This window comes from Apteryx mantelli, chromosome 5 (genome assembly GCF_036417845.1).
Source record: "Apteryx mantelli isolate bAptMan1 chromosome 5, bAptMan1.hap1, whole genome shotgun sequence".
NCBI lineage: Eukaryota > Metazoa > Chordata > Aves > Apterygiformes > Apterygidae > Apteryx > Apteryx mantelli.
Window position 1 is genome coordinate 87,297,148 of NC_089982.1, and position 15,930 is coordinate 87,313,077.

A 15,930-nucleotide genomic window follows, 5' to 3' on the forward strand; every position below is an offset into this window, starting at 1 on the left:
AGGCTGCAGGCACCCAGCAGCACCAAGCAGACCTCCAGCACCATCCTCCCCATTGCACTGAGCTGAGCTGCTCCTGTCCTGCCCCAGTGAGACTTGGGAGGACACTGAGCTCCTTCAGAGGAGCAAAGCCCAAGGACAGTGATGAGAAACAGCAGCTCCTGCTCCCAGAAGGCCTTATATAGGGAAGTCCCTCCCTCTGGTCCTTTCAACACCTCCTGAAGCCACCCGGGAGCTGCTGGGGCAGGGTGGGTTCAGCTGCCCGTGATGAGGAGGGGAGTGAGCTGCTCCTCACCTCCAGCCAGGTGGGACAAGGAGGGTTCATCTTCAGCAATGCCATCCAGGTTCCTTCCTAACAGGGGTGGTAGCAACGTGGTGGGGTGGGGGCTGGAGCGGGGGGCTCCATCCCTGGGGGGGTTTGGGGCTAGACAGGGACACGTCAAGGCTGGGCCGAGGAAGGTGGCCCTTGCTGGGCAGGGGGATGGAGCAGGTGGCTCCTCGGGGACCTCTGAGCCTATTGCCAGGACTTAGACGCGTGGCATCGCCTGTCCACCCGCACGCGGTCTTAGGGGACACGTGAGCTGTGCCACCAGGGCCGCAGGTCCCCAGTGCCACGGCTGGGACATCTGCTTGGCTAACGAGACGGGTCACCAGCCGGTGCGGCACCCCGGACACCCCCCGCCCGGACACGGCTCCCCGCACCCGGAGCGGCAGCCTGCTCCCGGGAAGCCCCAGCCCGAGGCCGCGCGCCCGGAGAAGCACCGCGGGGATAAGCGGCACCGGCGGAAAGGGCCTTTATTTGGTGGGAAACGGGTTTTCAGCTTGCACAAGAAGTTTTGCGCGTAATAATAACAGTAACTTTGGACTGAAACACTCTGCTTTGGGGTTGGGTGTTTTTTATGTTTTTTGGAGGAGAACAAGCAGTTTCTGCCAAAACTATCAGCAATAAAACGTAGGCTTTAAAATCCAAGTATCTGGGAGGGATTCAGAGAAAGCGGTTTAAAGGGGAGTTTTCCAAGCGGGCCACCCCCCGCTTTCCTCTGCGTGTCTGCGCTGCCCGGGGACTGGCCGTCGCTCCCGATGCATCCCACAGCTTGGGATGCCGCCGAGCCGGCGGGAGGAGAGCAGCGGCACGGCGATGCCAGGGCAGGGCCAGCCCGGACACCCGGCACCGAGAGCGGGCCCAGGAGTCCTGCCCCGGCCCGGGACAGGGCAGAGGTCTCCAATGCAGAACTGTTCTGCAGCGGCCCGGAGCATCCCACCAGGACCCCCGTGCCGGGCTTGTTTTCCTTTCCCGGCAGAACCCCCCGGACCTGTTCTCTCCATTAATGTCTAACGCACGATCCCGCTTGGCTAATGCTTTCCAGGCGCCCCGCCGGAGCGGGCTTGGAGCTGCAACAGGCGGCGTGCGAGCGTAATGCACCGCCGCGTGCCGGGGCCGCGGCCCCTCGGAGGACCCGGCCCCGTCTGCATCCCGAAGCCGGGAACGCTTCAAATGCTCAGCGCCGGCAAGCTGCACCCCATGCGCCTGCGGATGAACGGGGCTCCAGGAGTCGAAGCCTTGTGCAAGCCGACAGCAGTAACCCCGGTGCTGGGAAGGGGCCCAGGCGTCCGGCAGCCCTGGCACAGGCTGGCGGCGCCGGCTGGGTCGGCGCGGCTCGAGCCGGGCGTTCGGCATCCAGCGGGAGGCGGCGCCGGGTGCGGAGCCGGGCAGGGGAAGAGGTGAGGCCGGGAAGGAAGCTGGCATCAGCGCAGCCCGGCCGGCGGCGGGGGCCCGGGGAGATTAAAGGTCCTCGCGGCCGCCGCGAAGGTGCTGGGCTTAGCGCGATTTCCTGGGGAAGCTGGGATCGCGTGCGGGCGATGCGCGGTCTGCGGGCGAGCGCGGCCGCACAGGGCTGCACGCGGCTGGGACGCGGCGCGCGGGTGTGCAAGGCCCCGTGCGGGGCCATGCCGGTGGCAGGGCGCACAGGACACCCTGGAGCAGGGGCAAAGGCACACGAGCATAGGGGCTGCTCCGCTCCTAACGTTGCCCCAGGAGAAGAGGAAAAGGAAGAAGAACAGGTGCAAATAAACCCTTTATCCAACGCTTCCCTCCTCGGAGTCGGCAAAGGCTTCCCAGCAGCGAGCCTGGTGCAGATGGGGAAACCGAGGCACGGGTGGCTCTGGCCGCAGCCGGCCCCGGCTCGCGGTGCTTTCCGGCTGCCCCCGCTTTGCACGGGAAGGCGGGACGGGCTGGCGAACCCGCGGCCTCGTGCAGACGCCCGGCCTCGGTCGTTCGCTCTGCATTCGGCCGAAGCCCGTCAGCGCGGGCCGGCACCGCCGAGGGGCGACGCTGCCCTCGCTCGGGCTGGTGGCACCTTCCTCGGTGGCCCGGCTGCCTTTTGCACCCTCCCTGCCATCCGGCTGCGCATCCCAACCCTCGAGGGCCCCGTGCCGGGGGGAGGGCAGTGGGCGACGCGCGGAAGGGGCTTTGCACAGGCTGCAGCCCCCAGGAGACCCTGGCAATGCTGCGATGATGATGATGATGATGGGGGGGGGATGATGCTCCCCCCGCGGGTGCAGGCGCGGGAAGGGCTGGCACCCTGCATTGCTCCCGCTGGGAGATGCCGCCCCCCCCTCGGAGGGGCAAACGGGGCTGGGGGTGCCGGGGCTCGGCAGCAGCGCGCTCCCCGCGGAGGGAACATCCAGCACCGGGCGCGGGGCTGCGGGAGGTTCCCCGCTCCGGTTCCCGGCTCCGGTTCCCCCTTCTGCTCCGGCTCTTCCTGCCTCTCCGAGGCCTTTCCTCAATGGCCGGAAAAGGCTACCTCATCCCTTGACGAGGTGCCAGGGGTGCAAACACAGGCGTCGCCCCTCCGCCCCGTCCCGTCCCCTCCCCTCCCGCTCCGGGCGGGCGATCCGGGGCAGGGAGGGACGGCGACCTGGCGGCGGGGCCGCCTCGCATCCGCAGCCAGGTCCCGCGGCGGAATGCGCCCACCCTGGCCGGGCTTCGCCCCGCGCCGCTCTCGCCACCCCGCAGGGATGGAGCCTGCTGGGGCCCTGCCAGCTCAGCACCTATTTGGGCACTTTCTGGGCTCTCCCCGGCTCCTGAGCCTCCGCGCGGCTCACGCACCGTGCAAACGCCACCGAGTTCATCCTATGCACCAAATTCATCCTATGCACTGAGTTCATCCCATGCACCGTGCAAATGCCACCGAGTTCATCCTATGCACCGTGCAAATGCCACCGAGTTCATCCCATGCACTGTGCAAATGCCACCGAGTTCATCCTGTGCACCGAGTTAATCCTATGCACCATGCAGATGCCACTGAGTTCATCCTATGCACCGTGCAAACGCCACCAAATCCTACCCGCATTGCAAAGCTCCGCTGCTTAAACCCAGCGCGGCTCAGCAGCACGGAGGGAGGGCGCAGGCAGCACCCAGGGCGCGCAGGCACCGCCAGCACCCGCCGGCAGCTCAGCCGCAGCCACGGGAAGGGGTGGGAGAAGGGGCGAAAGCGGCAGATAAAGGTGCGTGCTTGAGGACGGAGGGATGCGTGCATGCGTTTAACGATGAGTACGGGGACGGATGGCTGCAGGGGTCTACGGAAAGGGGTGCAGACAGCCAGACAACCAGCGTTTTTGACGCGGCAAGCGGAAAGCCCTGTGCCTGGGAACAGGCGCAGCCGGAGACGTGCCGCGAGCAGCTTGCAGCGCCCTGGCACCGGGGGCTTTGCGTCCACCGTGTTAAAAGCAGCCGTGCCTCCATCGCGCCCTGCTCCCGCGCGGCCCTGCTCAGGGTCCTGCCCCCCCGGCTCTTCGCTGCCCGCTGCAGCCCCGCGTTCCCGTGCGCCGCGGATTTTCTCAGCACTGATGTTCGGGTTTCCACCGCTAAAAGAGTCCGGCTTAGAGATGGGCTCTGTGCCCCTCCATTCCCCATGACACCTGGATAATCCCTTTGGGATCCAATTTGCACGCGCTGTATTAATTTCATATACCTCTGCAGGTCTTTAATCAGTGCCTGCACTCGGGCTTTCGGGGCCTCCGTGGTTCCCTCTTTCCCACCGGGAAGGAGCCCAGCCTGCCCGAGCCGTTTCTCCTACCGAAACTGCCCTCCGCACCCGCGGCCTCGGGGCTGGGCCGAGGAGCGATAGCCCCATTCCCACTTCCCTGGCCATCCCGGCCTGCAAGGGAGGGTTTTGGGGGTGTCCTTCTCGTCCCCCCCCATTCCCGGCGCCCCGTCTCCCGGCGGTGCCGAAGCCTGGCTGTTCCGGGCGCCGGGGAGCCGCGGTGCCGGTGCCGGCGGCCGCCTGGCCCAGCCTCCTCCCCGCTCCCACGTCGGCAGCTGGAATTGCAATTTGAAGCGCTGCCTGGGCTGGGCCGGGGCGCGGGAGTGGGAGTGGGAGGAAGGCGCTCGGGGAAGCCAGAGGAAGCCGGAGAGGCGGGCGGCCGGCACGGCACGGCACAGCACGGCACGGCACGGCGCGGGAGCCGCGGCATCGCCCCGCCGGCAGCGGGCAGGGGACGGCGGCGGGTGCTGCAGCGGGACGGGACGGGACGGGACGGGGCAGCCGGCGGGACCCCGAGGCGGGTGAGGCGCCGGGGCCGGGAGCACGGATCCGGAGGGGATGGGACATCCCTGGCTCTGAGGGTGCATCTGGGGACAGGGGGGGCCGTGCTCGGGGACCCCGCCGACGCCGCGCGGGAGGTTTCGGCGAGGAAGCGAAGGGTTTCAGCCCGGCCACTTTCCCGGAGCATCCGGGGGCTTCCCAGCGCCGTGGCTGCTTTTGCTCCGTGGGCGCCGGGCCCTGCAAGGGGGGAACCGGAGCCCGCAGCCCCCCCCCGGGCAGAGCCCCCCCCCACACACCGCCAGGAGATGCCGCTTTCCCTGCCGGAGCGGGACGACCCCTCGCCGCCCGCTCCGGCCTTTCCGCCTTCCCCGAAGCTGCTCCCGGCTCGCTTCCTTCCCCCGTTTCCGCGAGCCCCTGCCGAAGCGGGAATAGTAGGAAGCCCTCAAAAAACGCTGCTCCTCGCCCAGTTTGCAGGGAGCTGGAAACCCCCCCCCCCCCGCTCGGCCCCCCGCCTCCGTCCTCGGCGGCTTTCGGTTGCTCTCCCGGGGGGGGCTCGAGCCCCGGTGCCGGGGGGGCGCGGGACGCCGGCCCCCACGGTTGCTCCTCTTCCCTTGCAGCCGGGATGGCGACGCTCCTGGAGCCCGGCGTGCAGAGCCTCCGCATAGGTAAGGAGCACGGCGTCGGGATTGGGGGGGGGGGGGATCTCCGCAGGGCGGCCGCGATGCTCTGGACCCCTTTCCCATCCCCACGGACGGACCCCGACCCGCAAAACCCCCCCACCCACCCCCTCCCCGCGCCCCTCTCGCGAGCCGCCGGCGCCCGCCGGTAACCAGAACCAGCTGCCGTAACCCGAGCCAGCGCGGGGAGCGCCGGGACGCCGCTGCCTGCCGCACGCGCGGGGGGCGAAGCCCCCGGATTAACCCCCTCCACCCCCCCCCACCCCCTCCGCCGGGTGCAAACGCCGGGATTCGGTGCAGAGCCCCGGCGTGCCGCCAGCCCCCCGGCTTTGCAAGGAAAGGCGCCGCCCAGAACAAGCCGCCCCGAGCATCTGGCTCCCGGAGTTTCATCCGGGAGCAAATATTCCTGCCGCAGCCCGGCGCGCTCTGGGGGCAACGTGGCCGTGCAGTGCCGGGGAAGCGGCCGAGCTTCCTCCGTTCCTCTAATCCCAGCTTGCAAGTAGGGCTGGTTGCTCCTTTTGGTGGTTGCAGTCCACTCCGTTGCCTCTCTCCCGGTGCCCTTTAAATGCACAAGGCGGGATTCGTCCCACCGGAGCTGGCACGGCGGCGAGGGAGGTGTCTCCCCCCGGAGCAACCCCCCCGAGCCTCTTCAGAGCCAGCGGAGAGACGCCGGGCTTGCAGGCTCCTCCGGCTTGTTTTAGACATCGGCCTCGGGAGGAACCGTCTCTTCCCCAGCGTGCCGCTTCCCGGCCCGCGATGGAGAAGGGCGTTAGCCTCCGCCTTGTCACCGGTGCCCGTCCCCACCGGTGGCCCGAATCCTCCTCTTAGCTCCGCAGTGGAGTGATGCCGACCCATCCTTCCGCTGAGCGAGAGCCGGCCGGTCCCAGGCCCCCGGGAATGTTTCCTTGGTCCCGCGGCTCTTCTCCGACTGCCGCCCCCATCCTACGGGTGGGCGCGAGCCCCGTATCCGGGGGGAGCATCCCCAGGGATCCCCCGTTACAGGCCTGACTTGCCTCCCGGTGGGACGTCCTCGTCCTTCTCCTCGTCCCGCCTGCAAGCGGCTCCTCATTTGCTAATTTTATCCGTGCTGATGAGCCCCTTCCCCATGCACGCTTGAGAAAAGTGTGGAAACTCCCCCAAAAACCAGGGCTGGCCTGGGCGGCCCCCGCAGCCACCTGCAACCCCTCGGCTACCCGACCGGCACCGCCTCCGTCAGGACGGACATCCCCTGGAGAAGGGTCCCCCCCCCGCCCCCGGCTCTGCAGGCGCCTCGGCTCGGTCCCGTCTCCGGTGCCGCCCGCCGGGCCGCTAACGCCGCCGTGTCCCCAGGTGCCGACGGGGAGCGGAGCCCCACGCCGTCGCCGCCCGGCTCGCCGGGGACGCGCCACAGCTGCAGCATCGCCCCGCTGACGCCCTCCCCGTCCCCGGTAAGGCCCCCGCGGGTCCCCGGCGTCATCGTCCCCCCCCCCTCCGCCGACACCCCTCGCTGCCGCGTCACCTCGCTTTGCTCGCCGTACCCGTGCGCCCCGGGCACCGCTCTGCGCGGGGGTCAGCACGCCCGATGCACGCCTTTGCTCTGCTTTTTACCGGATTGACCCTTTTTTTTTCCAACGACCCGAGCGCTGCGCTCTTAGCACGGCGGAGCGCAGTGCAGCAGCGCAGAGAAAGGAGCCCGAGGAAATAAGTTTAATTCTTTGCAAAGCTGCTGGCAGGGTCTCTCCGGCGGCGCTGCGCGGTCGCTCCCGGTTTGCTCTTGCCCGCGTGTTCCGGGGCTCGGGCTTTGCCGCGAGGACGAGCACGAGGTGCGTGTAAAGCACTCTTCTCCCTGTCCGGCGTCACCTGAGCGTGCATATTTTCCAGGCAGCCGGTTCATCCGTGCTGATAAAGGTCCCTTTTCGAGGCTGGCTAATGCACTTATCATATCCGGATGCATTAAAAAGTTAACGAGGGCTTTCAGGCTTTGCGCATTTGCACCGCGCGCCTGGGGAGCCGGCGGCCGGCGGACGCGGCACCATCGCAGCCAAGCGCACGGGCGTCCACGGCGTCACGGGCATCTGCCGCTGCAGACGGACCCTCCTGCTCCGGGGCCGCCCAAAATATTCTGCGTTTCCCGTAGCGGCAGCCTTCGGTAGCCACGAGGTGCCACCGAGGCCGAGAGCGCAGGCCGCCCCTTTTCCTTGTGGTTTGAACCTTTCCAAGAGGAGAAATTACCCAGTGTCGTAAAACCACAGAAAATAATTTGGGAAGCAACCGCAGCCGGTCGCCGAGCGCAGCGCTCTGGCACGGGATCGGCCGCATCGTGCCGTTGCAGAGCTTCCCGTCGTCAGAAGTTAACCTCGCTCTGGCAGAGATGAGTCCCAGTGCTTCCAGGCCCGAAACAGGGGGAAAAATTAACCGTTTCATGGATTTTTTGTTTTTTTTTTAATCCCTTTCTCTGGAGCCCCGGAGGAGATGCTGGCCCCGCGGCAGAGCCCTGCCCCTAACGCCCTCGCTTGCCTTTCAGAGGAACGAGGCTCGGGCCCCCTGGGCCGCCTCCTTCGCCGTGGTGGTGGCCATCGACTTCGGCACCACGTCCAGCGGCTACGCCTTCAGCTTCGCCAGCGACCCCGAGGCCATCCACATGATGAGGTGACGCGCGGCCGGGATCCGCCGGGGCCCTTCGCCGCGCCGGGAAGTCGGCTTGGCGAGAGCATCGCGGGCTGGAAGCCGCCTGCAAAACGGGTCTTGCGCCGCTCGCGGGACCGGACGACGGCCCCTATTAATTGGTCTCTAATTACCCGCGTGGGCGGCGGAGGAGCGCTGCGGCCAGCTCGCACGGGTGCATTGATCGTGCACCGGGGGCTCCGGCCTTCCCGGAGACTTCGGCCCCTTCCTTGTTCCCTCTTCCAGGTGTTTGAGGTTGGGTCTACGGGAACAAGCCCTGCCTGGCTCTGCCTGGCTGCCGGCGCTCTCGGAGGGCCGGGGATGCTCGGCAAGGCTCTGCCCGGCGCCGCAAAGCTCCTGGCCCCGGCGCCGCTTTGCCGTGGGGCAGGCGCGAGCCGTGGGGGCAGCCTTGCTCCAGGGACGGAGCTGCGTGCCGGCAGCATTCCCGCGCACCGGCCGCTTCTCAGCCCCCGAGCAGCACCTGCGTTCTGCCCCGGCCCGGGCTGCCCCCGGGGGAAAAGGCACCTTTCCCTGTCCGATACCTCCCGGCTGAGCCCGGGGGCATCTGGTCGGCCGGTTCCCGACTATAACGGAGGCTCCTTTCTGCAGGAAATGGGAAGGGGGAGACCCGGGGGTGGCCAACCAGAAGACTCCCACCAGCCTGCTGCTGACGCCGGAGGGCATCTTCCACAGCTTCGGATACACGGCGCGGGACTACTACCACGACCTGGACCCCGAGGAAGCCCGCGACTGGCTCTACTTTGAGAAGTTCAAGATGAAGATTCACAGCACCAGCGTGAGTCCCTGCTCCTGTCCTCGTCCCCCCCCCCCCCGACCCCCGGCTGCAGCGCTCCGGCTGGGATGGGAACGGCCGCGGCGAACCCACGCGGGTCCCGGGCCGGCCGCTCGGCACGGAGGAGCGGACGGAGCTGTGCCGGGATGCAGCGCCTGGCCCCGCGGCATCTGTTCCCTGTTACCGCTCTTCCCGGCCAGGACCTCACCATGAAAACGGAGCTGGAAGCCGTGAACGGGAAGAAAGTGCAGGCGCTGGAGGTGTTCGCGCACGCGCTCCGCTTCTTCAAGCAGCACGCCGTGCAGGTGAGGCCGCCCGGGGCGTCCCCGTCCGGCAGACGGAGCAGGGACCGGGCAAAGCGCCCGGGCAAAGCGCCACGCCGCTCCGACCACCTGCCTGAGGCATCCCGAGCCTTGGCTGAGCCGTGTCCTCGCGTCCGGCAGGAGCTCAGGGAGCAGTGCCCGTCGCTGCCGGAGAAGGACGCGGTCCGCTGGGTGATCACCGTGCCCGCCATCTGGAAGCAGCCCGCCAAGCAGTTCATGCGCGAGGCTGCCTACAAGGTGAGCTCTGACCACCTCCGAAAGGATGGAGAAGGTGCCGCCAGCACCCAGGAGCACCGGGATGCTCAACACCGGCCAGCAGAAGAGCTGGGTGCCGGGACGCGGCGCACCAGCCTTGCAGCTCCCGGCAGCACCAGGACAGGGTGCCGGAGGGGAAAGGGGACCTCCCGGGGGATGCCCGAGGTGCCGTGGCCACCCCCGGGGGGGGGGGATTTGCTCCGTCAGGTGCTCTCGGCAGCCGCCAGGTCCCTGGGAAGCGCAGTTAGCTGGGAAGCGGCTTGGGGTAACTGTGCACCCTGGCGTTGGGAGCAGCCGCGGGGAGGGGGGAGGCAGCCCCCGCGCTGCCTTGGGGGGGACCTGGTGCACCGGCGCGGTGCAGAGCACTGCCGTGCAACGCCAAAAACAAATCTAGAAGGCTAATCTTAAAAAAAAAAAGAGATCCCGTGAAATCTAAATAGGCAGGAGCAATGCCCAAAGGCTGCGGATGGGGAAAGTCCCCGCTGGGTGCAGCCGGGAGGCCAAAACGTGCCGGTGCGCAAGAGGTGACTGCTCCGCGCCGGCGTCTCTGCGCCTCTGCAGGCCGGTCTGGTGTCCCCGGAGAGCCCGGAGCAGCTGCTGATCGCGCTGGAGCCCGAGGCAGCGTCCATTTACTGCCGGAAGCTTCGGCTGCACCAGCTCATGGAGCTGAGCTGCCAGCCGCCGGCCAACGGGCTGGCGCCGGAGCGCGCCGTCGACTCCAGCTTCCGGCAGGGTGAGCGGCGGCGGCGGCGGCGGGCTGGGAGTGGAGCGGCTCGCGGGAGGGGAAGGAGCCCCCGGAGCGCAGGGGCTGGCGGCCAGGGCGGGGGGGGGGATCGTCCTTCGTGCCCCCAAGCTCGGCCCCGGCTCCCCGTCGTTGTCCCCCCGAGGCAGAGGAGGAGCAGCCTTCCTCACCGCGGCGGGGGCACGGGGCTGCTCGAAAGCCAACGGGGAACTCGGGAAACAGCCCTGGAAGCGTCCTTCCCCCGGGAAGCGGCCGAGCAGCTCGCCGCCCACGGCCCTTTCATCCGCTCCTTGCCGGCCACCCTGGCGGTCCCCGGACCGACCTCCTCCTCTTCGCCTGTCCCGAAGTTCCCAGCTCAAACCGTTTCTGCTGGCTCAGCTATATCCGGCCTTTGATTCCCGCGGCGTATTTCTGCCGGGCCGCGGCCGCCTCGGCTTCTCGCCTTCCCCCAGCCTGGCCCCTCCGTTCGTTCGGGCCGAGCCCCCGGCCCGTAAGGACCTCCCCGGCCGATGCCGTCACTGCAGCCTTAGGCCAGCGGCGGGGGGTATCCAAACCCGGATATCCAGCTCCGGAGGCCGGGCTGAGCCCCCTCCAGCCAGGGGGGAGACGTCTGCGCTGCTGGAGACCCACCGCCGAGCCGCAGCCCGTGCGGAGCTGCCTGTGCCGGAGGCACGGAGAGGCTCGGACCGCGCTCAGCCAGGGCTTTCCCTGGGCACGGTGCCATTCGGGCAGCCGGGACGGAGCCCCGGAGCTGGGACCAGGCTGCGGTTAGGGGCCACGTTTTGCACCGGGCTGGTTGTCAGCGAGGAGCAGAGGCCGGCTACGATCGCTCCGGTCTTTGCGCAGGGATTTCGAGGAGTCGCGTCCCCGAGGCTGCTGCCGCATGCGCCTGGGGCTGCCGAAAACAGGCCGGGGCAACCCCGCCTCGTGCAAACATCTCCCGGCCCTTCCGGGCTGCTTTGATGTTCCCCCGCCCCGGGGAGGGGGCAGAGGAGAGGAAACTCCACCCGGGCTGGATCCGTCTGGGAATAACACGGGAAGAGGCTCGCGCGGCAGGCGGCGGCGCCCAGAGCCGCCAGGCCCGGCACGGTGCCGCGGGATGGGAAGCAACCGGGGTGCTTTCTCCTCCATCCGGGATATCCTGGGGGATCCGCGGGCAGCGCAGCGGGATGGCGGCCGAGCCGCCTTGCTCCTCTCCCATCCCGGAGGTGCCAGGTGTCCCAGCTGGAGGGGAGCCGGTGTCCCCTGTGTCCTTGCACCGTTGTCACCGTCCCCCGCCAATTCAAGCCCTCGGTGCCGTTCCCTCCGGCAAGTGGGGGCCGCTCCCGGCCCGCAGCCCCCGGGCTCATGCCGGCCCCTGCCGCTCTCCCTGCAGCTCGGGAGCAGCTCCGGCGCTCCCGCCACAGCCGCACCTTCCTGGTGGAGTCGGGCATCGGCGAGCTCTGGGCTGAGATGCAGGCAGGTGAGGCGCCGTGGTGGCACGTGGGGGCGGCCAGCTCCCCCCCCCGGCCCCCGCAGCAGCACCCGCAGCACCGCCGGGAAAAGCACCCGCTGCGATGCAGCGCAATGGCTTGCTCATTCCAGTCGAGTATTGGGATGTCTCCCCCTCCCAAACTTTTCCAACACCTATTTTTTGGGGGGGGATGCATGCTGGCTCGGCTGCATTTTGCACTGGGGGGGGAAATGCATGCTGGCTCGGTTGCATTTTGTACTGGGGAGGGAAATGCATGCTGGTTCGGTTGCATTTTGTACTGGGGAGGGAAATGCATGCTGGTTCGGTTGCATTTTGTACTGGGGAGGGAAATGCATGCTGGTTCGGTTGCATTTTGTACTGGGGAGGGAAATGCATGCTGGTTCGGTTGCATTTTGTACTGAGGAGGGAAATGCATGCTGGCTCGGCTGCATTTTGTACTGGGGAGGGAAATGCATGCTGGTTCGGTTGCATTTTGTACTGGGGAGGGAAATGCATGCTGGTTCGGTTGCATTTTGCACTGGGGAGGGAAATGCATGCTGGCTTGGTTGCATTTTGTACTGAGGAGGGAAATGCATGCTGGCTTGGCTGCATTTTGTACTGGGGAGGGAAATGCATGCTGGTTCGGCTGCATTTTGCACTGGGGAGGGAAATGCATGCTGGCTTGGTTGCATTTTGTACTGGGGAGGGAAATGCATGCTGGCTCGGCTGCATTTTGTACTGGGGAGGGAAATGCATGCTGGTTCGGTTGCATTTTGTACTGGGGAGGGAAATGCATGCTGGTTCGGTTGCATTTTGCACTGGGGAGGGAAATGCATGCTGGCTTGGTTGCATTTTGTACTGAGGAGGGAAATGCATGCTGGCTTGGCTGCATTTTGTACTGGGGAGGGAAACGCATGCTGGCTCGGCTGCATTTTGTACTGAGGAGGGAAATGCATGCTGGCTTGGCTGCATTTTGTACTGGGGAGGGAAATGCATGCTGGTTCGGCTGCATTTTGCACTGGGGAGGGAAATGCATGCTGGTTCGGCTGCATTTTGCACGGGGGGGGCGGCCTGGCGGGGCGGGTGCGGCCGTGGCCGTGGCCGCGCTGCCCCCCGGCGCCCCCGACGCCGCCGCCGTGCTGTCCCCGTCCGCAGGCGACCGCTACGTCGTGGCGGACTGCGGCGGCGGCACCGTGGACCTCACGGTGCACCAGATCGAGAAGCCGCAGGGGACACTCAAGGAGCTGTACAAGGCCTCAGGTGGGGAGGGGACCCGGGGCCCCCCCGAGCCGGGCTGGGGGCGGCGGGGGGGGGCAGCGCTGCTCCGCTCACGCGTCCCCGCGGCGCCGTCGCTTGTCGCCTGGCGCCACCTGGTGTCAGCGCGGGGGAGGCGGGAGAGAGACCGCGCACGGGGGTGCGGGGGGGTCAGGTGGGACGGGGGGTACGGGGGGGTCAAGTGGGACGCGGGGGTGCAGGGGTGCCGGGGGGGGTCAGACGGGACGGGGGGGACGGGAGGTGCATGGGGACGGGGGTGCGGGGGGGGTTCAGATGGGACGCGGGGGTGCAGGGATGCTGGGGGGGGTCAGATGGGATGGGGGGGTGCAGGTGGGATGGGGACTGGGGGGACAGGGGGACTGGAAGGGTTCCGGTGAGACAGGGGTACTGGGAGGGTGCAGGTGGGACAAGGGGACTGGGGGGGGGGGGTCAGGAGGGAGGGGGGTGCTGGGGGGTTTCAGGAGGGAGGGGGTGCTGGGGGGTGCAGATGGGACAGGGGGACTGGGGGGGTCAGGAGGGAGGGGGGTGCTGGGGGGTTTCCAGAGGGAGGGGGGTGCTGGGGGGTACAGGGGGCACAGAGCCTGGGGGATACAGGGGGTCTGGGGGTGCTGGGGGGGACGGAGTTGCTGGGGGGGGGTGTTCGGGTGGGATGGAGTGCCGGGGGGGTTCAGGTGGGATGGAGGTGCTGGGGGGGTGCAGGGGGGGGCAGGGGTGCCAGGGATGCAAGAGGGACAGGGATGCTGGGCTGGGGGGGGGGGCAGGTGGGATGGGGCTGGAGCAGAACGGGAGGCTGAGACACCCCCCCCACCCCCCGGGACGGGGACGCCGAAGCCCCCCCGATGTCCCAGCACCTCGGCGCTGCCCCCTGCAACCAGACTCGGGCCGGGGTTGCCGCCCGCTCTTGCCCTCCCGGGTGGCGCGGAAGGACGGTGCATGGACGGGGGGGTCCGTCCCCATTCTGCCGGGTCCGGCACGTCGGGGCTCCCCGCACCCCGGGGGGGAGGTGGCTGGGGACGCGCGCGGTGGCACCGCGGCCTGATGCCACCGCCACCGCCGCCCAGGGGGTCCCTACGGGGCCGTGGGGGTGGACCTGGCCTTCGAGCGGCTGCTGTGCCGCATCTTCGGGGACGACTTCATCGGCACCTTCAAGGCCAAGCGCCCGGCCGCCTGGGTGGACCTGACCATCGCCTTCGAGGCCCGCAAGCGCGCGGCGGCCCCGTCCCGCTCCAACCCCCTCAACATCTCCCTGCCCTTCTCCTTCATCGACTTCTACCGCAAGCACCGGGGCCACAACGTGGAGACGGCCCTCAAGAAGAGCAAGTGAGCCGGGGGGGCGGGGGGAGCCGGGGCGGCGGGGCCAGGCCCCGCGTTTGGGGAGGAGGAGGAGGACATGGGGCCGGGGGACGTGGCGGGGATCCCAGCCACCCCGGCACGCCGCCCCCCCAGCCCTGCCCGCCCTCCCCAGCGTGAACTTCGTCAAGTGGTCGTCCCAGGGGATGCTGCGGATGTCCTCGGAGGCCATGAGCGAGCTCTTCCAGCCCACCATCAGCCACATCATCCAGCACATAGGTAGGCGTCCGCGCGAGCCCCCATCCCTGCCCGCGTCCCTGCCCACATTCCTGCCCGCGTCCCTGCCCGCGCCCCTGCCTGCATCCCTACCTGCATCCCTGCCCATGTCCCTGCCCACATCCCTGCCTGCATCCCTGCCCACATCCCTGCCCGCATCCCTGCCCACGTCCCTGCCTGAATCCCTGCCCACATCCCTGCCCATGTCCCTGCTCCCATCCCTGCCCACATCCCTGCCCGCATCCCGGCCTCCCCAGGGCCCCTCTCCGCCAGGTCAGGCTTTGCTGCAGCCCCTGGCGTTGCTGCGCCCCAACAAGGCTGGAGCGGGTCCCCGCTCCCCCAGGGCGCCGGGCAGAGGGGCACCTGCACCCGGGCGGCCCCAGGGACGGCACCGGCCCTCCCGCGGCCCCCCCAGCCGGCCTGACAGCCCCGCTGCGTCCCCAGGCGAGCTGCTGAGCAAGCCCGAAGTGCAAGGCATCAAGTTCCTGTTCCTGGTGGGCGGCTTCGCCGAGTCGGCCATGCTGCAGCACGCCGTCCAGGCCGCCTTCGGCGCCGCCTGCCGCGTCATCATCCCCCAGGACGTGGGGCTGACCATCCTCAAGGGGGCCGTGCTCTTCGGCCTCGACCCCACCATCGTCCGCGTGCGGCGCTCCCCGCTGACCTACGGCGTGGGGGTGCTCAACAAGTTCGTGGAGGGCAAGCACCCGCGGGAGAAGCTGCTGGTGAAGGAGGGCAAGAACTGGTGCACGGACATCTTCGAGAAGTTCGTCTCCGTGGACCAGTCGGTGGCGCTGGGCGAGGTGGTGCAGAGGAGCTACTGCCCGGCCCGAGCGGGGCAGCGCAAGACCATCATCAACATCTACTGCTGCGCCACCGACGACGTGGTCTACATCACCGACGCCGGCGTGCGCAAGTGCGGCACCATCAGCCTGGAGCTGGACGACGTCGACGAGGCCGGCGGCGCCAAGCGGAGCCGCCGCGAGATCCGGGCCAGCATGCAGTTCGGGGACACGGAGATCAAAGTCACCGCCATGGACATCAGGACCTCCAAGACGGTCCGAGCCACCATCGACTTCCTCTCCAACTGAGTCCCGCGGTGGCGGCACGGGGCGAGGGACGGGGACCGCGCCGGGGCACCTGCCCCACGGGACGCTCGCCGTCACCCCAGGCAAAAGGAGCCGGCCCTGGGGTGGAAACTGCTGCTTGCCTCTGCCGCTGCAACGCCCCGGAGGAGACAGGGGCTTTCCAGGGAATTGGGGCTTTCCAGCCTGTCTTGCATAGCAGCACCTGGATGCTCCCCACGGGATCCTCCAGGCCGGGATGCTTTTGCCTCCTGCGGCGGCTGCCGACCCCGCGGCACCCGGCCCGTCTCCAGCCCACGCTCCTTACACACAAATATCCCACAGCCACGGCCCCGCGCCGGCCAAGCGGTGAGGCCGAAGGAGCTCGGAGCGGCGCTGGCTCGTACGGAGCTGGCGGCCCCGGCCCAGCCCCCGCGTGTTAGCCGTACTTTGGGAGGACGAACCGCCCGTCCACGGGAGCAGGGCGCCGCAGCCCCCTCCGCGGCTCCCAGGCGGGTGCAACGCAGGCAAACGGAGCTCGGGCGTGTTTTCAGCTGAAGTTTATTATTTTCCTTTATAGATTTTTGTAATTAAAAAA

The 15,930-nt window shown here is 68.4% G+C and overlaps 1 protein-coding gene across 1 annotated transcript; it reads left to right on the forward strand.

The window, feature by feature from the left end:
- The first annotated feature begins 4,394 nt into the window (after nucleotides 1–4,394).
- HSPA12B (heat shock protein family A (Hsp70) member 12B) lies at nucleotides 4,395–15,783 on the forward strand. Its single transcript, XM_067298418.1, has 13 exons — nucleotides 4,395–4,564; nucleotides 5,162–5,209; nucleotides 6,551–6,648; nucleotides 7,725–7,849; nucleotides 8,474–8,660; nucleotides 8,858–8,962; nucleotides 9,101–9,217; nucleotides 9,797–9,968; nucleotides 11,353–11,439; nucleotides 12,586–12,690; nucleotides 13,767–14,025; nucleotides 14,171–14,274; nucleotides 14,716–15,783. The coding sequence occupies exons 2-13, from the start codon at nucleotides 5,167–5,169 to the stop codon at nucleotides 15,357–15,359; spliced, it is 2,046 nt and encodes a 681-aa protein (XP_067154519.1). The 5' UTR covers nucleotides 4,395–4,564; nucleotides 5,162–5,166; the 3' UTR covers nucleotides 15,360–15,783.
- The last annotated feature ends 147 nt before the right edge of the window (nucleotides 15,784–15,930 follow it).

Bases quoted from the DNA above. Each gene is read 5' to 3' on its own strand.
- HSPA12B (XM_067298418.1), top strand. From the start codon at position 5,167: ATGGCGACGCTCCTGGAGCCCGGCGTGCAGAGCCTCCGCATAG. The intron at 12,691-13,766 runs GTGGGGAGGGGA...ACCGCCGCCCAG, and splicing joins GGAGCTGTACAAGGCCTCAG to GGGGTCCCTACGGGGCCGTG. The intron at 14,275-14,715 runs GTAGGCGTCCGC...CTGCGTCCCCAG, and splicing joins CCACATCATCCAGCACATAG to GCGAGCTGCTGAGCAAGCCC.